Here is a 26,699-nt window from a genome sequence, read left to right on the forward strand (position 1 = left end):
TCCTCCACATGCAGCTGCTGGGTGACCTTGGGCTAGTCACGCTTCTTTGAAGTGTCTCAGCCACACTCACCTCACAGAGTGTTTGTTGTGGGGGAGGAAGGGATTGTTAGCCGCTTTGAGACTCCTTAGGGTAGTGATAAAGCGGGATATCAAATCCAAACTCTTCTTCTTCCTCTTCTTCAAACGGCCCCGCTCCACTAGGCGCTGGGATGGATTGCACCCCGCACTTTGCAGAGTCAGGCCCAGGCTGGGCCCAGCATTGGCAGCAGCAACAAGCAGCTCCAGCTCTCACAGCCCTACCCATTGTCACCCTGCCACTGCGCTTACCTAAGCTGGGGGTTCTGGTTCACGGGCTCTACTGGTCAAAACAGGAGCCTCAGCGATCGCCCTCTCCTGCCAGAAACAAACAAGGACTGCTCCAAGAAAGCACCCATGGAGCGCTAGGCCCTGGTCAGCCACCCCCTAACCCTCTTTTGATTGGCCAAGCAGATAGCCAGCCAATCAGGATTTTTTAATTCACTTTTCACTTCCCTCTGTGGTGCCCTAGTCTTGTGCCGTGGCCCCCCATTTACACAATTTTCACCTGTGGCCCCCTTTGAATATCATGGAGGCCCCCAAGGGGCCATACGCCCCTCCCCCCCAGTTGGGAAACATTGGTCTAGAAGAGCCCTGAGATTTTGCAACTTGAATCTCAGCCTACGTTGTTTCCTTTGAGCAAGCTGCAGCTACTTTGCGATCAGCACACTCTCTGTATGGGTGCGTCTGAGGCTGTCCCTTTCCTGCCCAACAAATTTAGTAAATAAATAGATTTTACACACATGGCGCAAGACACTGAACTCTTTCCCCCACCAGGAAACTGACCTTGTAGTGGCTCCCCCCAGAGCTTCTCACTGCCTGGGAAAATGGGGTGGGAGAATGGTACAATTGTAAATGTTCTTGTATGAGGAGACTGACCTTAAGGAGTTGCTTACGCTATTAAATAGCTAAAAATAGGTGTGGGGGTGTGTGGCACTGGTCATCATGGAGGAAATATGCTATGAGAAGACTCTTCCAGATGTTGCTGCTTTCTCCTCTTTGCTCAACATAGGCCATAATCATAATGTAATTGCAAGACAGACATGGCTGTCATTTATAGTATGAGGGCGTTTTACAAAGCAGTAGCAAACACACTCCCCACAATACATGTTGCTCTTACTGTTTGTTTCCATAAATACACCCATATAAAGCCCAATGCACATTGCTGATATTCTACAAATAATAATGATATATTGTTGACATAATAGTTTGCAATGCTGCTGATAAAGCATTCTAAGCTTGAGAAGTGAATATGGTATCATAGAGCTGGAAGGGACCTCAACGGTTATCTAATCCAACCCTCTGCCAATGCAGGAAATCTGTGTCCCTGGTAGTTGTCCATCTGTTTAAAAACCTCTATCCCCCTTTTTTGATGGTTGCTGTCTTACTGTATTTGAACTATAAAAATAATAATTCTTCTATTTATTGGATGACAGGCAGTCTAGAAATATTTTAAATAAAATAAATGACAGGGATGCAGTCTTTGGTCATGCCCAGAAATCTTTGGACTGTACATTTCAGTGTTAAGTGGGGATTTCCCCCCCTCAGTAAAAAAAAAAACAAAACCAGCCCCCCCCTCATAGAAAACTTGCATCTGAGGGAAAATACAGGCTATAATGCTTGTCACTGAGCTACTAGTTCTCCATGAGGAGGGATTTTCTGGCTGGGGAGGGTGAGCCTTCAATCTAGCAATACTCCACATTTTTCAATGTCAAATTATACTTTCTAGTGAGTAGATTGGTCTCCAAACTCTGGCACAGTGTTATAGGCAGGGGAGGCAATTTGGTGGCCCTCAAGCAGTATGCTTGAGGATAACGGTCAGACTTATGGAGGCAGTCGAGTTTCTTTTATATGCTGGCGGTCAGGTTTCTTTTATTGGGAGGGTGTTTGGACACTTGCCTACCAAGAACACATTAGATCTAAGCATTCTTGAAGTACATTTAAGGCACTTCCAGATGGCAGGTCTTCCAGTGATTGCAGGGTGCCAACAGAGGAAGTGCATGAGGAGGTTGCTCATAACTTGTTCTCTGCAAGCCACCCTGGAAAATGTTCTTTGAAGGGTGGGATTAAAAAAAAATCTGCCATATAAAAACAAACAAGATGTATAGCATGGTGTTTGGAACAGCGATGGCTGGCTTGGTGCTATTGTCACTGCGCTGATCAAAGCTGGATCTGCCAGGAGGAAGAGGGAAGCAGATGATTCAGATGGCTTATTTCGGATGCAATCTGGGAGCATCAAATGGTCTGTACTCAGTCTATTGTACTTTTAGCTGTGAGGAGCAACGGCCGTCTAGTTCTAAGAGTGGGTAAGCCTAGAGATGTGAATTGCAAAGCAGGCCCCATGTTACTGTGTCATCTAGAAATAAATTATGGCGAGTACTGCACTCACCTGGCTCTTGCTGTAGCTGTGCGTTGTTTTTGAACCAGGATATCTGAGGTTCTGGCACACCATGAACAAGGCACTCCAGACTAACAGAGTGACTGCTGTTGACAACCTGATCAGTGAGGTTCCGCAGCAGGTACGGTGCTTCCTGAGCTACAAAACACATTGACACATCAGTTAGCATGTTTCTATAGCCGTGACCGCCTCCTTTAAAAAAACTAAAATAAAAATAAAAATTGCTTGCCCTATACAAGCTATAGCTTTTTCAGCTGTTTGATATTTATTTCTGTTTGATATATATATATGCGTGGACAGTGTACATCTAAGTAGTTGCTGTAGTAGCTCAAGAGAACAAGAGTTTCAAAATAGATCAAGTGGTGCCTGTTGAATTTGTCCATGTTGTTTCTTTGGATACATGGAAAATAATATCCTGAATATACCTTGGTTCTGTAGACAGTATCACTCCATAATCAATCACTACTAACAAGAGGCAGCACAATACAAATCAGCCAAGCTGGTTGGTGCTTTTATTCAAAATTTGAGGTGACTTCTCTACAAAGAAGAATGCAGGCTTTTCCTTCCAGTTTGAAATGTGTTACAGCTCTGGAAATATTTGCTAGCATCATCAACCCAAAGCACAATAGAGTACTGTCTGTCTGTATTGTGAATGTGGTTTGGATTATTATTATTTAGACTGCATACACACCATACATTGAAAGCATGTTTAAAGCACGTTACTTCTTCCATAGAACCCTGACAACTGTAGTTTACACTCTCAGAGTTATAATTCCAAGTACCCTTAACAAAACTACAGTTCCCAGGAGTCTTGTGGAGGGCAACATTTAAATAAATTGCATAAGCTATAATGTAATGTAATATAATATAATATAATAATGACAGCCATACTTGAAAACTAAACAGTACAAGCAGGCCTGGGGTGAGAGGCCTTTGGTTAGTTCAACATCAAATAGCCAACAAAAAAACAAGTGAACATTATAACATGGCAACAAGTCAATCTGAAGCCTTCAGTGGACTGGAGAGGTTGTTTATTGAGCTTTGTAAATTCTGCAGCTTGTGAACCTCTCAGAGTAGCTTTACCATTTTTCATCCCTTTTAGTAACATCTGGTTACTAAATGTGTTTTAATAATAGGCTGCCCAGCACATTTAGGCATATAATTCAAGTGCCTTAATTCCACGCATGAACCAAGTATAGAATCAAATTGTTTTCAGTGTTATCTCCGCATAATGTGGTTTTGTTCTCCACATGCAGATTACCCAGTCAGTCACCATGTGGGATGTTTTAAGGCAGCAACCTCATAAAATATAAATATGAAAAAGAGACTAATCTAATTAATTAGCTTTCTATCTTCCAGCCACTCCTCTCATCCTTTGTGGTTTTCTTTCTTCCTAAGCAGTTTTGAACAGCCATCTAGCAAAGATATTTCTCTATGATTTATATTTCTTGTGCCAATTGTGACACAACCCATTTCCACTCAAATGTCCTGTTCCTGTTAATTGATTTAACTACAGATCTCATGAAGATAACTCACTGCACATGTGATCCTGAAAAATCCTATAGGATCCTGGAGTTCTCTCTCCTCTAAGTTCCTTTAGTTCATTTTTCAGGTGCCCCTACCAGAAATCTTTTAGACAATGTTCACTGTGATAATAAAGAATGCTTATTGGTAGAATAAGATGTTGGTAAGATTCTTTTCATTTTGGCAATAATATGCTCCTGTGTGATGTGATCAAGGTCAGAACTGCGCTCACTTGGCTACACAATGGCTTTTCCTCTCTTTGTAGGAAAGCTGGACTCCTACAAAGATCTGATGAGGCTTTCTATCATTAATTATGACAGACCAATTATTTGAAAGAATAACCATTTTGTAAGCTTCCTTCTGTCCTTTTATATACAGCCTGTTAAAAACATAACATAAAAAATTGTTTCTAAAAATAATCCCAGTAACTGAACATAATTTCTGCCAAATATTGTAGTACTGATCCTGTGTCCAGCTAGATTATAAACTGCTTGGTGCAGCGTAACCAGGAAACTAGCATGAGGTGTAGTTACAGAGCACTTCTTCACAAATGATCAAGACACCCTCCCACGTTTTCTCCTTGTTATTTTCTTTTTTTGCAATGGATTGTGGAAGTTTATATTCTGTTGCCCATTTATTTAATTTCTGTTTCTGCCAAAGTACTATCTATAAAGGCATGATAGTTGAAAATGTGTTTGCCAAGAGAAAAAGATGAATGAATCTAACCACATACGGTATGTAAGTTTTGTGTTCCATGGGTTTCTACAGAAAACAGCAGAACCAAGACACTTGAGACAGTGAAACCATAAAAAACAGATGTCACAAAGTCTGTATGTTATTTCTGATTAATTTTAATTTGTTTATAGCCATACACGTTTTCAATATTGAAAAACACTTTCTTGCTTAAAGATAAGGTTGCATCACTTTCCACATACTTTCTATTAGGCTATTGCCATAATTAGCTGATTTGGAAATGCTTGATTAAGGCAAGAAATCATTCTTTCCCTTACTCCTACTTCTGTGTTTTATGAATGTAACAGACTGGGATTTTCACAAGCACTTCTAACTAGCTTAGCTTCTTTTCATTTGACCTTAGGGTAGAAACCTCTTTTCGATTTCACTTGTAACCATTTAGCCAATTTTGCATACAATTGACAGGGAACTTCTGTATAAATTTCAGTACAGGAGAAGTTCATGGTGGACTGTATCCTTTAACTACAGAAACATGAATGGAATTGCAGAGGGAGTAGAAATTCCTCTGCTACCGTCAAATTCGTGGACCTAGGCCTTCAGTAGCAAGAAGAAAATTAACCCTGAGACAGAAAAAAAAACCCCTCACATAAATATGACCAACAAAGAAAACATTAAACATATCTTGGCTCCTTTTTGCACAGCTCATTTCATTTAACAATTGAATCTCTTTATGAGGCAACTTATATTATCAGTTGAATGACCGATAAGTCAGCAAATACACATCTGAACTTTTAATATGCACTTAAAGAAATACAAATGTAATTTTAAATTATTCTCCACATCATATATGGGAATTATAAATCATCCAACAAAGAACAAAATCCACCCCTTTCCAGTGCAACTGCAGTAATCAGTATTAGCAGTGGTATCTATGCATCAGTTACAATGCAAAAAGGGACTCCTCTAAGCCCCTTTTCTTACACATTATTATTGAGGTTCTTTCATGCATTCCAACATGGGTGGTGATGCAGTAACAATCATTCAAACTATTGCAGCACATGGTTGCTGAAGCTTTGGCCAACTCCAAGTTATGGAATTGCCAGGATACCTTCCTTTCCTTAGGATTTGCTATAAACCTTTATTTGTTTCCACAGGTGAGTATTGTGCTCTAACCTTTCCATTAGACTGTAAATCAGGCTTATATGCTTGCTATTCCAATTCATCCTGTGGAGCTGGCCCACAATCAGTGCTTGGTGGATTGAATCCAACGGTCAGCAGCTTCTTTCGCTTCTTCAAACTCCTAAACTATAGTTTTCAGGCTACTGCAAATTCATAAAGTCCTGTCATTGCAGCCTACGTCTTGCCATAAAATATTTTCTGACATATAACTTCTATAGAGATGAGGCTCTCTCTTCCTGTTTTCCTCCAAGAAGGCACAGTAAAATACACGTGCTGTCACTGGAATGCAGTTACCAATAATCGGATTGGCTTTGTAACCGTATTAAAAACAGCAGCAGAAAGTTTGCTTTGCCAGAATGCATATTGTTTCTGGAAGCTATCATGGTAATATTGAAAAAAGATCTACTGTATACAAAAAGGCTATAGGTGAAATTTCAAGATAGGAACAATAATTCTTTTCTTTACCCTGACAACTTCCAGGTAGCTAATTGTTTTCAAATCATTTTAGGCTCCACATAACTGCCATGATGGGGAAATGCTATTGTTTACCAGTTCACACTTGACAAAAGCAATTCCCACGTGAACGACAAGCTTGGCTGGGGGACACGGTCCTGCTACCTTGAAGGAGGAAATGGGTGGGTGAGTTCTCAGGCACCAGAAATTGTCATGTTGTCACCCTCTGTTTTAATAGCAAAGCCACTTTTGTTCCCATTTTTGCTGTCGCTATTGTGATCCCCACATGCTTGGCTAAAAGAATTCTATATAATAATTAATCATAAATGAACGCCCCTCCAAATATAATAGATATGCATTGTAAAAAAATAAAATTATCAGATCTATTAAAAATAGTAACTTCTTTCTTATACAGATTTTATAATACACAGAAACACCTTGAAATAAAATCACAAAATAGAAAGACAAGGAATGCTTAAAAGTAACAAAAATTACTTTTAATTCTTCATCAGTAGTTTAGTCATTTTTAAATCCCCATGTTAAATCCTATTATCATTTGCATATGAAAAGCAATGGTGTGTGCATGTGTATAAATAATATATATCTCCTAAAAGCCTTAATTTTAAATTTAGATTTGGACAAATACATTAAACATTTTTCTGTGATGACTGGAATCTCATCAATAGGGGTAAATGTGGTGATTCTCCTTTATAAAGATAGCTACAACAACTATACCATAATGAATCAGGAAAGAGTTTTCCCACTGATGTCAACACACCTTTAACAGTAGCACTGTGATTTATTTGAAAGGGAACCAAAGGGAGGGCACTGGGAAAGCTACCACAGTTTATTTGTTCAAAGAAAGAGGGTTCAACTCTAGTGGGTTTAAATATTCTAATTCATGCAAACAATACAAGAGGGCTGTGCCTTATTTCAACATTTTTATTTCTTATTCTGCATCCTCAGAGCCTTCCCTGAGAATTGTTGGTTTTCTTTTTAAAAAAAGATTAATATATTTAGTGTAGAAAAATGATTTCAAATAAATAAGCATAAGAACTTGCTCAGCAGGCAATATTTATAAATCCACAAAGAGCAGATTAAAGTAAAAAATACTGTAGTCCAGTCAATCTCTCGAACTGAGCTGTGCTTATTCTGCACTTTAAAGTTAAGTTATAAAATGTCCAATGTTGACCCAAGCCAGCAGTTTTTCTATTTTTTTAAAAACAGTGTTTTCAGTTTATGCAGCTTTGACACTTAGGAGGAGGTCGATTATCAAAGCCGAGGAGAAGGTAGTCCAAAGTTTTTCATTAGCACTTGGTGGGAGACTGCAAAGAACAATACAACATAACACACAAAATTCAGTGCAGGGGATGGGGAAGTCTTCCAAATCCCAACTTCCATATCTTTGTCAAAGCAGAACATATCTTCCTGAGCCAAATGCAAGCCCAGGTTTGGGGGTTTGTTGTTTACTTTCTCTCTCTTTTTGGTTCATTTTTGCATGGCTACTCCTCCTATGTCCAAACCTCCCATTTTTTGGAAGTGTACAGCAGTAATCAATCGAGATTATATGGGAGAACTTTCACTTTTTAGTGAGTCCTTTAATGGTTTATGTTGTGTTGTGTTGTACAATCATTCCTTGCGCTCTTAAATTTGCGGATCCGTGAGAAAACAGCCTTTTTGTTACAGTGCTCACCTCTGACTGTAACGTCTTTCTCTTGAAGCACTTCTTCTCCAGTGTATATGTTCCTTGCTCGGCAGGTGTACGTGCCTGAATGTTCAAGCGAAACATTCTTGATGCTGAGAGTGAAACCAATGGAATACTCCTTAGTGGCTGCCTTTTTTATTCTTGTTTGGTTGTTAACTGTCCTTGGTATTAACCAGGCAATGTCTTTGTACAGAAATTTGTTGGCTAAACAGGACAACACCAAGGTTTCTCCTTCAATTGGTGCTTTCTTTAAGTTAATATGGAATCCATTTGGCACATCTGTCAAAAAAAAAAAAACACATACTTTTTATTCATAGGGCACAGTCCATCTTCTCCCACACAAACTCATCTGAAGCTAACTCTTGCTCTTCCTACCAAGGAAACAATGAAAGAGTCCATGTTTCTGAGCTTCTCAAAGGAGTGAGGGCCTCATGACTGTGAGGATTTATAGAGAGTTCAAGCTCATTTTCAGATTTCTCTTTTATAATAAAAACTGGCGTCTAATCATATATGCATAAAATTTCCTTTATAGCCTCTGTATAACTTTAGATTACCCCTTTCAGTTGCCTGATCAATATTTATGCCTGCATTTGATTAGGTGAGCATTCAAAATAGATTCTAGTTTACATTCCCAGTGTTTAAATTATTATAAGGATCTTAGTATAAGTAGCAATTGCACTGAGCTAAATTCTGAGCTACATAATATATAGCCTAATGTGAAAGCTACATCTTCCTGCACAGGGATGGGGAACCTCTGGGCCTCCAGATATGCTGAACTACAACTCCCATCATCCCTGGTCATTAGCCATGCTGGCTGGGGCTGATGGGAACTGGAGTCCAACAACATTTGCTGGGTTACAGGTTCCCTTTCCCATATATGTAATGTTACTTAGCTAATGAACAAACAAAGTTATTGCACACAAAGATCAAGCAAAAGCTAAGTGACATATCTATGTCTAATCCTGACACGATGTGCACTTTATTTATTATTATTATTTATTACATTTGTATCAGCCTTCATCCAGAGATCACAGGACAGTTGATAAAGTAACTATCGTAATGTTAAAAATACTGTCCAGTTTAAAGAGATAATTTTATATACAGGCTATTTTGAGACAAAAGAAACAAACTGATTTTGGAAGAAGACATGACACTAAGCTTCTTCTTTAAAAGACTCCTGATTTATCACCACCTCATAGAATTTGTTAAAGCCTGAGAAAAGCGGGATAGCGGGTGGCTGGAATGATGTAAAAGAGTTTTATTTACTGTAGTGATTTGAAACTTCCTGTGGAAATAGCTCCCAGGTTTCCTGATGGAAGATTTTGTTTATCTTTGCCAAGCACCATCAGGAATCTCAAAATAAAATGCCTTTAGTGACACTGGTCAGCCAGGAGATAAGGCTTTGCTGTTCCTGTCTCACCCTCAGTAATTGCAAACACACCCATGGCCCTGCTGTGTGCCAGCAAAACAACCACAAAAAATAGGGGAAGGATCAGGCTTATATTGAATCTAGTGCTTCTACCCTGTGGTCAGAATGTACACATGTCCCAAGACATATTCATCTAGTCCATTTTACAGGCCCTAGAAGGCTTTTTTTTTTTTGCCCCAGATATGTTCCTGTCCCCTTCCTGCCATTCTCTGATGAAGCCAGTCTTCAAATGAGAACAAACTTGAAAGCTGTTGAAAAGCTAACAACTTCTAGCAATCAGTCTAGCCCTGAAGTATCTATTTTGAATATACTGAAAGGAAATCCTTTTTAGCATCCTGGCCTTTTGTTCACAGCCATCAGCATTTTGTACTGGCATTAGTTTAAAGGTGGTGTTTTTGTGGGTTTTTTTCTCCCTCAGCAAGAGCAGTTGACTGCAAGGAGAAAAGGGTAAGCTTGTTATAACAACTTGTTAGAATGGATTCACCCAAGTGCTTTTCTCATGCTACAAAGTAATTTCTTAGTTCAGCCCATAATAGATCCACATGAGTATGTTCATGGATAGAGTCCAGCATGCATTTGGTTTCTTGCAGGGCATGTGAGACCAATGCTCACTTCGGAGGCCCACCCCTTGCTGTGTAGAGAACATACATGACAGAGCTACAAGTGAACCAGCCATGTGAATGATGTAGGTAGAATGTTGAAGGTATTTTGTAATAATACCTTAAGGGGAAGAAGAAAATACCTCACAAGTCACAGGTGGAGGCTGGTAATGAACAGAAAATTCCCAGCCAGTAATAATTCCAGAATAAGGATAGCACCCTATAATTTTTGTTGTTGTCATTCACTATAGTTATCCCCTCCAAACAGAAATGGGTCAAAATGTAGTCGATCAATAGCTGTATGATTTAATATCACATTAATTGTATCTCACCTGTTACAAAATAACTAATATTTCTTTCGTCACTTCCCACTTTATTGGAAGCTATGCAACTGTAGATTCCGGATGACCTGGATTCAGCCACAATCAACATGCTAGCAGTCTGTTGGGGGAAAGAATAGATTTAGTTCTTATCCGTTTTTAATAATTATTTTTCAGTGATCCTGCTGACTACTGACACTGACACAATTCAGTTGTTCCATTAATTCAGTGAAAAGCAGTGCAGCAACTAGGAGGTGCCACCATCATATAAAGCCAAGGAAATAATGGAATCATAACAGGAAGGCAGCTTACCCAGGAGACCTTTATATTTCCAGAATCATTATATTCTGAACATTTAGGATTTAACATGGATTTATCTCATTCTCATGATGTACTGATGACAGGTTACAATAAATTAGGTGTGGCACTGTGAGCTGTACCCCACAGGATGCCCAGAGGTCACTCAGCCAGCCAAGGGAGTTGGCAAGAAAAATACTGGAAAATGTAGCTACATGTGTGCAACAGAGTAGAGGTTAATTCTTAACTTAAAAAAAAAAAATTATTATTATTTTGTATCCTGGCTTTAACATGTTAGATGCAATCATGGTTAGCAGCAAAAATCAGCCAAGTCAGGCACTGGCCAAGGGCCAAGGAGCTCAGAAGACTCACATAGGTCTGATCCTGATGAAGTGTACATTTGGTTCCACTCACCAGCCACCCTCCTCCCACTGGTAGCCTGGGAGCAACATGTTGGACATGAAGGCATCACTCATGCAAACTATAAACCACTTGTGTGGAGCCCTAAGATGCTGTTACCCCCACCTCTCTGTTTCCTACAACAGCAGAGTTTGGAAGCAGCTTATTGCACCTGAGGCTGTGAGGGTTTATCTACACTTTATCTTGTCTCACTGCAGTGTGTATTAAGAATCACACGCCCGTGCTACACATAGTTATATAGGTAATTCAGATGGCGTTTTGCTTTGTGTGTTTTTAAAAACAAAATGACATGCCAAGTATATATCCAATTTTCTATAACAGGGATGGGGAACCTGTGACCCTCCAGATGGTGCTGGCTTGCAACTTCCATCATGTCAGACATGGCCATGCTGGCTGAGGCTGATAGGAATCAGAGTCCAACAACATTACAGATTAGCCACCACTGTTCTATAACACTACTTAGAGGGTAGTGCAAGAATGAGATTCTGAGGACAAATCTCATATTGTCTGAAAACAGGAAGGGCATGGGAATGAGAACAGACACCCATTCTTAAATGAAGCTCTTGTATAATCTTGCTAACACTCAAATACTAAGATGTGGCATACTTCAAACTGGTATTCCGGCTATTTCCTCAAGGATAGATCTCATTCTTGCTCTGAAGGTTTGCTTACAAAGCAAATGCTTCCCTTGTTTGTGATTAGCCACAGATAAGATGAGCAAGTAGCTAACAATGGGAGCAATTATTTTGTAACATAAAACTCTCAACATCACACCTAAGAGAATCAATCTTTCATGTACTTGTATCTGGGCAAGTTTTTTAAATGATAGTTGGTTGACATTTTAAAATACATTCTGGAATTCTGAATGCAGATTTCATTATTAGCCGTGCTAATATTTCCACTGGTCTGGGAATTCAGCCATTCTCCTCTTGCCATCTCAGAAAACAGCAGTACTTTTTGTGTAAAAAGAAACAGTTGTGGCTATAAGCCACAGTGGAGGGCATACACATGGGAGAGGACAGCTCCAGGATTTTTTTTCAGAGGGGCAGCAATGAAGGCATGTCCTAGGGTGCCAAGATAATTGGAAGAAGCTCCATGTTTTGGCAAAATGAATGAGGTGACAATGAGACTTTCCAATGTTATTTGTTAAAGATTAGCATGTAGGAAGTCAGAGAATGAGGAAAATAATTGAGCTACTTTACACTAGGAGTTCAAACGGCAACACTTATTTTCAAGATTGTTAGCATTTCTAATTGAAGCTAAATGAATAATTTGACTACAGTTGCCCATGCATTAGCAGCCTCAAGGCTGGATTACTGTAATGCTCTTTATGTGGGGCTACCCTGGAGGTTGCTACAGAGGCTGCAGCTAATACAGAACATGGCAATAAGGATGGTTGTAAGAATAAACTATTACCAGCATATAACACCTTATCTGGGGGATCTACACTGGCTGATCTGCTACTAGTCCATATAAGACTTGATGCAGCTCAGGGCCAGGTTACTTGAGAGACTGCCTTACCCCTTACCAGTTAGTCACTGTGTTTGTAGGAAGGTTACCCAACTAAGTCCCTAAAATATCAGAACCCTGATCCACAGTAACTTGGAGAAGGGTTTCCAGTGTGGCTATACCCATTTTGTGGAACGGCATCCCTGTTAAGGCACAACAGGTTTTCACCATTCTGGAAACAATATACATTTTTCTTTCAATAGGTTTTCCAGCTGGGTGAAATGATCTATACATTATGTGTTCATACTGCATTGTTTTAAATCAAGTGTCTTTTTTGCACTGTTTTTAAAGCTATTTTTAATTGTTTTCACATATATATAGTCTTGAGACTCATCTAGAAGTTGTTTCCAAAAAAATAATAAAATAAATGAATAATAAATACATTTCAGCTGGCTGAAGAACTTCTGTTAAAGGTCATCATGTTTTTCCAATTGAACCTACACAGTCAGAAGTAAGCACCACTGAGGACTGCAGTCATGGTGCCCCTGATAAACTGAGTATTATTTCCATAAAATGGATCAGCTCAGGTGCCTGTATTTTTGGATTCTCCTTTGGGCATGGCTTTGGAGACTGTAACAATGATCTCCTGCATGTCAAAATTTACAATACACCACTGGCTATAAGCCTGATAGTTCAGTATATCCCATCCCAATGGGATTTCACTTCCAGCATTTAGGCTGCATACACACAACACTGAAAGCACAATATTTTCCCCACAAGAATTCTAGGAACTATAGTTTGTTAAGGGTGCCGAGCATTATGGCTCTGTGATGAGAAATTACAGATGCCGTGATTATTTGGGGGAAATAATGTGCTTTCAATGTATGGTGTGTACACACAGCCATAAAGGAGAAGCCATGTTAATTTATAGCACAAAAAGACAAAACATACCCTGGCATGCTGGAATCATTCTGCACTGCTGCGATATAAACAAACAAGACTCTTGCCTACACAAGCCTCATTCCCGATATGGTAAGACACATACTGAAAAGCCAAACACCTGAGCAGTCATAGACATTTATTCAGGTTTTATTGTCACCTTCTGACTTGTTTCTTGCATAGACTCACAGAGAAATTTGACCTGTGTTTTTACATGTTAGGATTAAATTGGATTTTGCTTAACTCCGTCTGCAACACTAAAGTCTAACAAACTTTGGTTAGAAGATGAATTTGATATCTCTTCTATCCCACATTAACAATAGTCAAACTTGACACAAGTAGTCTCAAAGGAGAACCAAACTTGCCAAATCACTTCTGATCAAAGGGAAATTTCCATAGTAACACTCAGGCTGGTAAGCCACCCACCGTTACCCTTGCCAAAACATTTTAAATGTCAGAGCAAGTTCAAAACTATGAAAGCTTTTTCTTTTGTTTGTTTCAATAGAATCACTCATGTCAGAAAAAAGCAGTTAGTCACTGCAATCTTTGTATCATCCCTCCTCCAATGTTCAGATGTGCCAGTTGAATGAATCTCTACTGCTCTACATAAAAGTATGTTAACTTTGTCAGAAATATGTTCAAGGATAGTTTTAAGAACTGATGAACCTGAAACAAAAGTAGAAAATCCCACTAGGGCTTGCAACAAATGTATGATTTGGCACCCGATTTGGGGAAGTCCGTTCTGTCATTTCTGTTCAATGCAGAATTAGGTTCCCTGATATCTGTAGTTTCTTCTCAGGGGTGGATCACTTGGGAGAGGACTTCCGCCTCCCCTTTTCCTTCCGTGACTCCATCTGTTTCAGCTCTCTCTGCCACTATCAACTTTCTACACTCTTTCTTCTGCTCTAGGCTTCCCTACCAACATGGAATTAAGCCACATGAAGAAAAGCAGAAGTCCACATGCAGATCTTTGGCAATAGATCCCCGGCCCTGCTTTAGACTACTGATTTATTGTTTCACCTGATGTGTAACTATTCTTCCCCAAAACACTATCATTTGCTCAAAAAAGCACTTGAGTCAGCTAAGTCAAGATAAGTTTGAACATGCTTCTCCTCTTTATAATTGTACTCTAGACACATAGAACAATATAATACACTACCAGGAAGCACCAAAAGAGGAAGCACAAGTGAATACAAAATGGACCATATGCAAATCACTGCCATGGATATTTCTGGAGCATGAGTCTTCTGCTGGCTGTCACTGTGCTTCTGTGTGAAAATACTCTGTAGTATTTTCCAGAATTGCCTCACCCTGGATAAAATTTCAGATTGTGTTGAAACCATCCCCAACTGTCTCTTTTGTAAAATAATATTCTCAAATCTTCAGATATCCTCATGACTCTTATCTGAACCCTTTCCAAATTTTTCTGACTACCAAAGTAGCATCGCAACTATTAGCAAATTAACTTAAAAACCAGATACGTGGGAAGTGGTGCAGAATGGTGTGCCTTGGAATTCAAAGTTGTTTGGTAAGGTTCGCAGTACTGGTGGGATTTGGTATCATGTAATAGTTTGTTCAATGTTTGTCCTATCCAGTCCCAGACAGCATCAAAATGAGAATTTAAGCATCAAAAGAGGCTTCTGCTGCTAATTATCAACAGCCTTACTGAGTCACCAAAGGCACACTACCTTATGGGACCAATCTGCTATTTGCACGGATAGCATGGCCAATATCCACAAGAACTGTGAACAGAATATGTACTTCTGTAATGTGACTACATCACTGCAACAGAAATAAGCTGGGATTTGATTTCTGAAACCTCTTCTCAGCTGTGAAGAGACGTCCAGCAACTAATCATCCAGCATTTAAAAACAGTTCATAGTACAAATACCCAAGGTTGACGTACTTTATCTTTAAAATTACCATACCTTATTCTTTCCCTCTATTATTGCTGTTTTCTGTGTGATGGTTTCGATTCTGTTTCCTGTAGTGCTCCCAGGTTTCAAGATGAAAGGTCTCTCTGCATTGGAGCAAAATTCATACCTATGATGAGAGCAATGAGAGTTTAGTAAGAGTGAAGTAGGACATCAAATTGGTAAGTCATTACAGACAATGGGTTGCAGTTGGGGCCCATTGCACAGGCTTAATTATGAGATACCCACAGCTAAACTTCTTAAAACATTGGTTAGTTATACACTGTAGTATAGATTTAAGTTCAGGATTTGAATTTTATGGTTTATGCTATAATCTGAATTTTATCCCTCACACAAATCTGAGCATGTTTGAGGTAGAGTGTAATATGTGCATTATGTGCCTTATGTAGCCTAAAGACATGTGCAGTATGCACACACACACATTACACAGTGGGCATGCCACTTACACAAGGGTTCAGTTCCGAGGGTCTGTGCGTCAAGGCAAAATTGTACAAAATCAGGAACCCCAGAACCAACTCCCCTTGATGTGGAGGGCTGCTTACCGGGATCTGGGAAGGTTGCAGGAGGGCCCTGAGAGCTTTGCAGGCCCCTCTTGTGACCTTCCCAGAGCATTCACATCTCCTTCCCAAAGGCTGGTAAGGAAGGCACCACCATGATTACTGGGATTTGAAAAGGTGGCACAAGGGCTTGGGGATGCTGTCAGAGGCCTCTCACTCATTTCCCAAAGCCCAGTAAGCAAAAAAACCCCACTGGGGTTGCAGGTGGGGAAAAAATGAATAAACCCCCACCCCACGCATAAGGTTGTGATAGTGTAAGTAAGTTGCGGACTTAATGTATGGTATTTAAATGATTTTTACTTGATTACTATAACTATACATTGTATAACTTTGCATAACTCTGGGCTGCTCTCTGCCACAGACTCTTCCTACTCACTAAACCCTGTTACCTCTTCAGCTTCACCTCCTCCTCCTCCTCCTAGTCTTCTCCCTCTGACCACTCATTAAGTTTTCCAGGTACAAGTCATTAACATGTGAAACATATGGATAAGAGTTGGGTTTCATTTACCAAAGAAGGGTTTTGAAGCTCAAGTAAGAAATGTTTAAAATATGAAGTCTCTAGTTTCTTTACCTGATTTACAGTTGCAATCAAAATTATTCAACTCCCATCAGGTTTATTATCAAAATTTACCGACTACAATGGATGCTTAAAAATTCAGCTGAAATTGCAACTTATACTGGATTCTCCAGTTTCACTATTTTTCAACCCCTTCATTGCAAGCATCTTTATTACTTAGTAGAGAAGCCTTTTGCTGCTATGACCTGCTGCAAACAAGATGCATAGCCAGACAGCAGCTTCTGGCAGCATTTCCTGAGGAATCTTAGCCCATTCCTCATGAGCAATGTCTCCAGTTCAAGAATATTGGGTCTGCGTGCTGCTACCGCCTTCTTCAAATCCCACCAGAGATTTCCTAGGGGGTTCAAGTCAGGTGACTGATGGCCACTGTAGAACCTTCCAGGACTTCTTCTGCAACCAAGCCTTAGGGGAATTTAAGGTATGCTTGGGATCATTGTCATGTTGGAAGGTCCAATGAAGCCCAAGCGTCAGCTTCCTCACAGACAACATGATGTTTCCTCCTAGGATTTCCTGATACTTCAATGAATCCATTCTGCCTTTCATACACTTCAAGTTTCCAGTGCCAGAGGATGCATAGCAGCCCCACAGCATCACCAAACCACCACCACGCTTCACTGTAGGCAGAGTGTTCTTTTCAGCATATGCTTCATTCTTCCTCCTCCAGATGTAACGCTGATCCATGGGGCTGAAAAGTTCCAATTTTGTTTCATCGCTCCACAAAACAGAACCCCAAAACTTCTGTGGCTTATTTATATGATTTTGAGCATATTGGAGCCAACTTTTCTTGTGCTTTTGGGTCAGTAGTGGTGTAGAGTTCTGGCATGGAAATCTGTGTTTAGTACGGCCTTAATATGCTCACTGAAACCTCAGTGCCTGCTACCCCCAAGTCTTGCTGCAGCTTTTTTGCAGTCATTTGAGGATTTTCCCCAGCCTACCTTCTCAGAAATCTGGTTGCTGCCGCAGATAACTTCTTTTTTTTGCCCAGTCCACGTAATGTAACCAGTGTTACTTTAACTTTGAACTTGCGAACTATGCTTCCAATGGTGTCTCTAGGAACAAAGATAGTGCCTTCCCTATCTTTTTGTATCCTGCTCCTTGTTTGTGAAGGGTGATGATATCTTCTCTTACCTTTTGGAACCATTCTCTTGACTTAGCCATATTTCTAACATGCAGCCAAATTTAACACTCAGCAAACCCAGCTCAGGTATTTCATGTGTTCCAGCTCAAGCACACCTGGTGCAACTAATGAAGCCCTTGATTGGTTGCATCAGGTGTGCTTGAGACAACACCTGTTGTATTTGTGCAGTTGTGAGGGGTTGAATAATTTTGATTGCAACTGTATATCCCATTCTATTGCATAGGCTCAGAGTGGCATACAGCAGCTTTTCTAAATGTTAATAGTTTGTCTCCAAGGGGGCTTACAATCTAAGGATCTATCCAAAACCTTATTTAAACTCTGTCATGTTACAGATGGCCTGTTTGATTTCTGGTCAAGTGTGAGAGTAGAATCCAAATTGGCAGGACTGCATTGGGACCTGGACAAATGTGTAGAGTTAACAAGCAGATCTTTTAGTATAACTGTCTATGTCTCATAAAAACATCTGTTAGTATTAAGACAGATTTTCCCTGCCAATGCAGACTCTTTTCTTAACATGAAAAACTTGCTTACATTACTATTTCTTTTGTTCCTTGGTTTCAAAAACTAAATAACAACATGAGAATAGCCCTGTTCAGGCATTCATCATAGTCAGTTTTAAGTAAAGGAGATGGTTGGACAGTGTTCTCAAAGCTACGAACGTGAGTTTGACCAAGCTGTGGGAGGTAGTGGAAGACAGGAGTGCCTGGCATGCTCTGGTCCATGGGGTCACTAAGAGTCGGACACGACTAAACAACAACAAAAAGGTAAAGGACCCATGGACGGTTAAGTCCAATCAAAGGTGACTATAGTGGTACCTTTTTGTTAAGTACTTAATTTGTTCCGGAGGTCTGTTCTTAACCTGAAACTGTTCTTAACCTGAAGCAGCACTTTAGCTAATGGGGCCTCCCGCTGCTGCCGCGCCGCCGGAGCACAATTTCTGTTCTTATCCTGAAGCAAAGTTCTTAACCCGAGGTACTATTTCTGGATTAGTGGAGTCCGTAACCTGAAGCGTATGTAACCTGAAGCATATGTAACCCAAGGTACCACTGTATAGGGCGCGGTGCTCATCTCGCTTTCAGGCCGAGGGAGCCAGCATTTGTCCACAGACAGCTTTCTGGGTCATGTGGCCAGCATGACTAAACTGCTTCTGGCACAATGGAACACCATGACAGAAACCAGAGTACATGGAAATGCCGTTTACCTTCCCTCCACAGTGGTACCTATTTATCTATTCACACTGGCATGCTTTCAAACTGCTAGGTTGGCAGAAGCTGTGACAGAGCAACAGGAGCTCACCCCATTGAGTGGATTCGAGCCGCCAACCTTCTGATCGGCGAGCCCAAGAGGCTCAGTGGTTTAGATCACAGCACCACCTGCATCCCCAGTCTTAAGTAAACATATGAGGGGGCCTGTGGGCTATGCCTGTCATCATTCTTGTCTGCTAAACACTGGATGCAAGCATCTGAAGATGGCCAAAGTCTTCTGTTTTTTATATATACTAAGTTTGGAATAAAGCCTCACAAATTGTGAAAATATGGAAATTTATGTCAAAACATTTTAAATGTCTTCAATCTTGTAGAGCGGAAGAAGAATGCCACAAAGTATTGTTGATTATGAAATTTCAAGAGTGGGCGGGAATGCTGGTTATGTTACATAATGTTCTGGCTCTTAATCAGCCTTTATGGAACCAATTTATTGTCTTAAACCTAATTTGATGCATATGGTAATAAGTCTATTGGAATGCTTGTTACATTGCGTTCATCTCTTTACATTCTTTTGGAGAGAGATTCTTGTTTTGTTTAAAGCTAGGTGTTCACAGTTCTGCTTTGAATCGAACAGCTTTGACTTTGGATCAAATGTTTTACTTCTCAAGACCTGGGTGCAAGCTTCTTCAAAACAAATGAATCAAATTCCTGCATTAGTAAGTTACTTTCATATGTAAATCATTGCCTTCAGAAAAGTAGGATTTAAAACCACAAGTTTGTGATCAAATAGCTAGCATTGATCAAAGAAGTACCAATCCTTTCCTAAGGCATTAACTTCCTCAGTCCTTTATGTCACTGAATGAAAACAGCACCTGATCGTTTCATGTAAGATGTATCATAACCATTATATGCAACATCCATTTGGATAGCAGGGAACTTGGCATAGAACCCAGCAAAACAAGTGAACAAGGTTACTACAGTAGCACTACTTGACCGAATGTGCTCTTGAACTGCTGAACTCATAGCAAAACCTCCCAAATAACTTTTAAAAATGACATTCTACCTTTTCCCCCTAAAGAAATTTGTTTAATTATTTTAAAACCCTGATTCTTCAACTGCCCCCATGTTTAATCAGGGTTTAAAACCCTGATTAAACATCTGGTTGGGGGGTTGGGTGAGGGGGAAAAAAGCCTTCTGCTTCTCTCTCCTCACTGCCAGACCATCCAATTTCGGCAGGCCAGATAGCTCCAGGTGGACTTGATCTGAACCAAGGTGAACTGAGGCTGCTTCAACTCAATTCAAATCCCAAGTCAACCCAAATAGGCCTGATTTGGTTCAGGATCTGGAATTTGGCCAGATCCAGTACACAGCCCTAATTTCAGTTACTATTATATAAAATAGTCATTTTGATGCTTTCTTTTTTTGATGCTGTTATTTTAATGCTGTTTTAGTTCACTGTATATTACAGTTTCATGCTTTTATTTTGTAAGTCATCTTGAGAAGGTTGTTACCTCTAAAGGGAATATAAAAGTACAGGCAATCCTTTGTTTTGCACAGGGGTTACGTTCCATATCCCTGTGCATGTTGGCGTGGCCCACATAAAGTATTCCACCTTGCCCCACCCCCGTTTTGCCCGCCCCCATTCCATCCTGATGTTTTAGTGATGTTTTTGGGTCACTTCTGGGTTTGGCGCTGTGTGCACATGCATGATCACACATCAATTGGGTGCAAGCAAATCAATCGTTGCCTGTATTTTAATTATTTTTAATGGCATTTCTTTTCCCACTTCTCCAAGATTCTATGAAAATGGTACAATTTCCCTTATTTCTTTATTTCAGTGTTTTCCACTAAAACAAAGATGAGGAACTTGTGGCTCTCCAGATGTTGCTAACCAACAACTTCTATGATTCCCGACATCTTGACTGGAACTAATGAGACTTGGAGTTCAACAACAGTTGGGGGGGGCACAGGTTCCCCATCACTGCACTAAAACTACCGAAAGCATGAGCAGTTTGAAATAATGTCCACCCGCATCTGGTAACTATCTCATTATTACAGTCATCCATTGCATTTACAAGCCACAAGATAATCTACAGATTTCCCTGTGTTAGACTGATCCAGGTCAGTTTGTGATACATAAAAGAGCACAAATTGTTTTTAAAAGCTTGTTTCACAAAGAATTACATCAGTTCAGTTACTGAAAACTGTGGCTTGAACTAATTAATTCACAATGATCACTAAACAGAGGAAGAGCACACTTTGCAAACATTAGATCCCCATGTCAATTGCAGTAATTATCTATCTGAGGAAAGTATACCCAGGAGACTGTACTAACTTAAATGGGCCAAAGGTCTGACTCAGATATAAGACACCTTCATATGTTCAAATTAGCTAAAATGCCTCAAAGAACATCTTTAATGCATTAGAAAATTCAGAGTATGTTGCTATCAAAGAAGAGGTGCTGATGTAACTGGGGAAAGCTCCCAGAACAGTTGTGCATGAATGCATGTACTTTCTAAATAGTATCCACTCAATGCAGAACTTCACCATTGATTACAATACACTTCTGATAAAAACACATCCAATCAATTAAAAACAAACAGTGAAAAGCTTAAGTGCAATGGTTTGAACCAAGCAGAAGGCAAACAGATAATGTAGGACCAAAATTAAGCTGCTTTAAGCACCTTTAATTTCATCAGGAGAGAGTTGAACACGTTACTATCGCTGTACAAATCTATAATAATTCTACACACTGAGTGCATAGTTTACAAATTATGGGTTGTTTTTTAAAAAATTGGCCATTTATTCCTTACCCACAAGAAATCCCATAAAATCCCATAAAACAAATCTAATCATCTATATCAAAATACAAAATACTAAAGTGTGTAGGAGATGTGATCTAGGGTGGACATTTATAAATTACAAAGAATGTGGAAATGCATCACACCCAAAATGGTCAAAAGAGGACACCAATTTGATACAAGGTTGTATGTACAGTTGCAATCACGGAAGTAATTATTCTAATTTAAATAAAAATGCAATCCATCTCACCATAATGAGGAAAACTGTGTCAAGGTAATCTGTGTATTGTTCCGTCTGCTGTCCAGGTACTAATAACTAATAGGCAGCTTCAAGGCCCCTGCTCTCCTTTCTTATAGTTCTTTATCTTTAAACTGCACTTTGATTGGCAGGTCTTAAAACAGTAAGATATATAATGACAGTGTGGACGGAGAACATGGATCTTATAGGTCTACAGTCAGCTATTCATAAACTAGCCAGGCTCTGTCCAAGTAGGATCCGCCCCAGAACGTTCTGCTGGCACACAGAGAAAGAGTTAGGGTCAGAAAAGAACACTGGGAGCTTCCTCACATCCCAATCCTCTCACAGCTGAGAGCCAAGCTAAAGTTGTCACATCATAAGGCAAACAAGGTCTGCACTCCCTGTCAAATCATTGCAAAAAGGGTGTGTGAATTCCCTAAGTCTACTTATGGAGATCATAGACATTTTGGCACTTCAGGCAAACCACAAAATGGTGCCACCCCGTGACCAAGAAAAAGGTGGAGAATGACGATCTGCATCAGGAACGAAGGGGGAGAATAAAAATCTACATCGGGGACAAATGGGCGAGTGAAGCTCTAACCTGGGAATGAGTGGGGGTGGGGGATCAAATCAATCACACCCACGGGTGAAACAAGGCTTTATTTTCCCCGGGTTGAAGACCCAGTTTAGTAACCCCCCACGCACATTTGCGTACATACACGCAGAGGCTGGGACCTTAATGGCACCCCTCTAGAGGCTTTACCCTAGGGCAAAAAATGGGGCAATCCCCATACCATAGTTGCAGCACAATTGAAGTGGGAATCAAAGGGTATGCGGGGGTGGGTGGGTTTGCTCTGAATCACACTGGGCAAGTGCAGACCCTAGGAGACCCCAGATGGCAGCCCCTACCATTTCCTCTCTAGGGGTGGGAGGAGGCAAACAGCGCCTCCTATTTGCCAAGAGGCCACTCTTGAGGTGGCATTGGCAGGGTGGCTAAAGCCAAGGAGGCAGCAGATCTAGCCTCCAAGGAGTATGCGGCAGTGGTGGCATCAGCGGGTGAGGCATTCCTTGGAGGACGAATTTGCTGCCCCAGTGGATCCTGCTACCTGAGGCAGTCACCTCACCTTGCCTCCTGGGTGAGCCGGCTCCGATTACAGCTAAGGAAATATTTGAACCAATGTCTTTCTTGTTCATAGCTCAGTAGCCTTGCCACTGCACTGCACCAGCTTTCATATTCATGTGTTCAAATTTTAATATTGTTATTTCCCATTCAGTCTTCTGAGGTTGTTGTTCTGACCTTGCAGAACTGGTTGGAGGTGCAAAGTCCCTTGATTTTTAATATGTGGTGCTTTGTGGCAGAAAGCAAGTATTTGTGTCAAGTGCAGTTATGTGGGAAATGATAGATTTCTGTGGATGTATAAAATCCATCATGACTTGTTCTAATTTCACTATGAAACACCTGGAAATTTTGCAAAAATGCATTCATTGTGCATTGTGATACTTAACATTGTCAATTGTGGCAATTAATTATCAATGTATGATAAATGGGTCATCCTGTTTGCTAATCAGAAGCATGTATTAGCTCACAGGGATGACTTGTGGTTGGAAAGTATCCAATAAAAAAAGAGCCGTGCAACAAATGGTGAATATTCAAAAACATTTGATGATTTTTTAAAAATCCATGACAATAGCAATAATTGATCATATTATTACCCTACACAACCTGGAAATTGTGTACTGTAGACACAGTGGACACAACATATGCATATTAGTTCACAGTTTAGTTAGATTTGTAAATCATAAATCTCGCTCTTACTTTGCTATGCACGCAAACTTACACCTTTTGTGCACATGTGTGCATGCTTAGGGATCTGATGGCCAAAATTAGAGAAACAAGCTATCACTTTGGGAAACCATTAGTCATTAATCCCAATTTAGATTTCCACAGATATTTCAAGAAAAGGGAAGGAACAGTCAGAGCTGTTAATCTGACACTCTGATCCCCCCCCTCCAGGCACTTGCTGTGTAGTAGTTTTGGACATTTCCAAAGAAGGATTCAATATATGATGTACACATTTACTGTGTGTTGGTGTTATATATCTGTATATGTATTCCATATGTCACTGGACCTTAAAAGTGCTTAGGACATAGATGAGCTATTGAGAAGAACTGGAGGACAGAGGGAGGATGGGGGGAGAAAGACGGCAAGACTCTAAAGGATACATCATACTCTTAAGGAAGTAGATTGTGCCATGTTTGAAGATGCAAAGATAATCACTGTGCTGGGAACCGTCTTATATACAGGAGGAAGCCAAACAACAAGAGGAAAGCAGTGTATGCTCCTAATTTCGCACAGGAAGCTCCCAGCACCTCCTGCTTAAGTTAGATAAGAAAACTCCCATGGCCTATTCTGGACAAGGCCACTGTTATCACCCTTAGCTTCACACTGTCCTCTCCCTACTCCACAGTTTGCTCCCTTAATGAGATCTTACCTCCACTTGCTTGCAGCTTGCCAAGCACAATAGCATGATATATTTATAACTATGGAGAGGGAAGTTTTCCAAGCTAAGAGTTTACTACATGTCACCTTGTCAATTCAAAATAAAAAACAGCTGCTTGATTGAAATGAGTAGCTTTATTACCCCTAAGTCATAGATTCAAATTACTGAATGGGTTTGGATCACAGGGTAATGTATAACTGCTGCCTCCAATCTAGTCTCATTATATACCTCTTACTTTATCAGAACAAAATTTCAAAAAAAGGAACAGTCCTGGTCTACACAATGCTTTGGGGGTAATTCCTTCTTGGGTAATCTCTGGCTGCATTTGCACACAACACTAAGCCAAGGTATGTGCTTTGTAGAAACTATACCTCAAGGACCACCTCTTCTACCTGGACTCTGAAATCATCCTCTGAGGCCCTTTTTTGTGCGCCTCCTCCATGAGAGGTCTGGATGGTGGCAACACAAGAATGGACCTTTCCTGCAGTGGCTCCCCATTTGTGGAGGTTCGGCTGGGCCTTCATTATACACCTTTAGGCACCAGGCAAAAATGTTCCTCTTCTTTCAGGCCCTAAGCTAATTGAAATCCAATGCCTTTTAATACATTTTTGTTTTTATTTTTATTATGTATTTTGTGGCTTTTATATCATGATTTTATGTTGTGAACTGCCCTAAGATATACGGGTATAGGGCGATATACAGATTTAATTAATTACCTTAATATCAGACTGTGGGAGGTTAGACAACCTAAAATATGAAAATAAATATAAGATGTTCCCCATAATGAAGGGCACTTGATACGTTTAGAAAAAAAGCACAGCTATATATCAAACATGGAAAGAAAGCTAGAAGAGTTCCTTTCCACAGTATTTTAGTCTGCCCCACTTGCAGACCTATTGCTTTAAATTTTTCATAACTTTTAATTTCAATTCAATTTGAATCATTCTACAAAATTACAAGGACATAGTTGGCACTCCTGCCAGTGAGTGACCTTGGAACGGCCCAAGTTGTCAGTTCACATGTGCCATGTCAGAGGACCTATTTTGCCAGAACTCTACAGTGAGTATTTCTGAGAGCAGATTGCTTTGGAAAACCACTTTTCACCAAAGTATCAGTGCAATTTTTCAGAGTACTTCCTCTGAAATTACACAGTTTATGTGAGCAGAACTGCATATACAGTTATTCACACATAGTAGCCACCTGCACCAGCTTTAATACATTGCGGCACTGGCAGTCAAACCAAGTCATCTTGGCAGTGTTCCAGTAAAGTTTAACCCTACGCAAGACACTACAACCTCTCAGGGCTCATTGTAGCTGTTATGCTCCTTTGCTTCCTGAATCAATGAGCTAATGTTTCTAAATGCAATGAGATTACATGTCCTACTGGTTACTCAGCACCCTGATGTCTGATGCTTCAATGGACTCTACCATGCAGCTAAATACAGTCTCCTGCAGTTTCCCAGAAACTGCTAGGTCGTTTATACACTTTTGTGTATGGATGATCATTATATACAACCAGCTAAATGCTAAAGTTTAATTGGTGGAGGAGGAATGAAGAATTCTAGTCCTTTCTTCAATCACACTCACCTATGATTGCATTTTATTGCACCCTTCTGCAAATGAGCTCACAATGCCTTGCATGGTTCCCCATCCCCCTTTTTACGCTCCCCTTTTTATGCTCACAACAACCCTGTGAGGTAGTTTAGGCTGGAAGATGCTCACAGGCTCAAAGTCATTCAGTGGCTGAATGGGGATTTGAGCATGAGTCTTCCTAGTCCTGTGCCCTCTGACACTCTAACCAAACTGTGATGCACTTCAAGATATATACCAAAAATGTGTATAAAAATGTGTATTTTATGATAACATGCATACAAAAATGTGTATTTTTTTAAAAAAAGTTTAAAATAACATGCATTTTCATGTGGCTAAAAACAAACAACCCCAAACCCTAGAAGTTACAGAAATTGGATGCAATATATATGAATGAACACAGACAAAACTGATATGAACCAGAAATAGACTGATCTATTCATCCCTAAGGCAAACATATATCAAAAGGAGAGAAGTTGAAATGGGGGAGATTCTGGTGGTGGTCCCAGAAGCAAACTGCCTGCTGTCACGTGATGAGGAACAGCCCACACCATTGGCCCCAGCATCCCATAAAGTAAATGATGTAATGTCTCTGCAAATGGTGGTTACCCTTTTTCTGTAGTAAAATGCTGTATTGGGTTACTTTAGCTGCCAAAATTTAACCAGTATTTGCATGCA

The 26,699-nt window shown here is 40.1% G+C and overlaps 1 protein-coding gene and 1 long non-coding RNA gene across 15 annotated transcripts in view; one reads left to right on the forward strand and one right to left on the reverse strand.

The window, feature by feature from the left end:
- FLT1 (fms related receptor tyrosine kinase 1) overlaps positions 1-26,699 on the reverse strand; it is a 135,057-nt gene that overhangs the window by 42,739 nt on the left and 65,619 nt on the right. For all 14 annotated transcript variants that reach the window (XM_081004046.1, XM_081004054.1, XM_081004045.1 and 11 more), the window contains 4 exons: positions 15,409-15,523; positions 10,388-10,496; positions 8,016-8,306; positions 2,465-2,611 (listed from right to left, as the gene is read on the reverse strand). In XM_081004046.1, coding sequence (XP_080860172.1) covers positions 2,465-2,611; positions 8,016-8,306; positions 10,388-10,496; positions 15,409-15,523 — 662 coding nt within the window. The remainder of the gene's footprint in view (positions 1-2,464; positions 2,612-8,015; positions 8,307-10,387; positions 10,497-15,408; positions 15,524-26,699) is intronic.
- On the forward strand, positions 16,614-21,956 carry LOC308476563. Its single transcript, XR_013985958.1, has 2 exons — positions 16,614-19,607; positions 20,730-21,956. It is a non-coding gene; the product is annotated as an uncharacterized lncRNA (long non-coding RNA).

The sequence above is a fragment of the Podarcis pityusensis genome (genome assembly GCF_964106645.2).
Source record: "Podarcis pityusensis genome assembly, chromosome: 4".
NCBI classification, from domain to species: Eukaryota; Metazoa; Chordata; class Lepidosauria; order Squamata; family Lacertidae; genus Podarcis; species Podarcis pityusensis.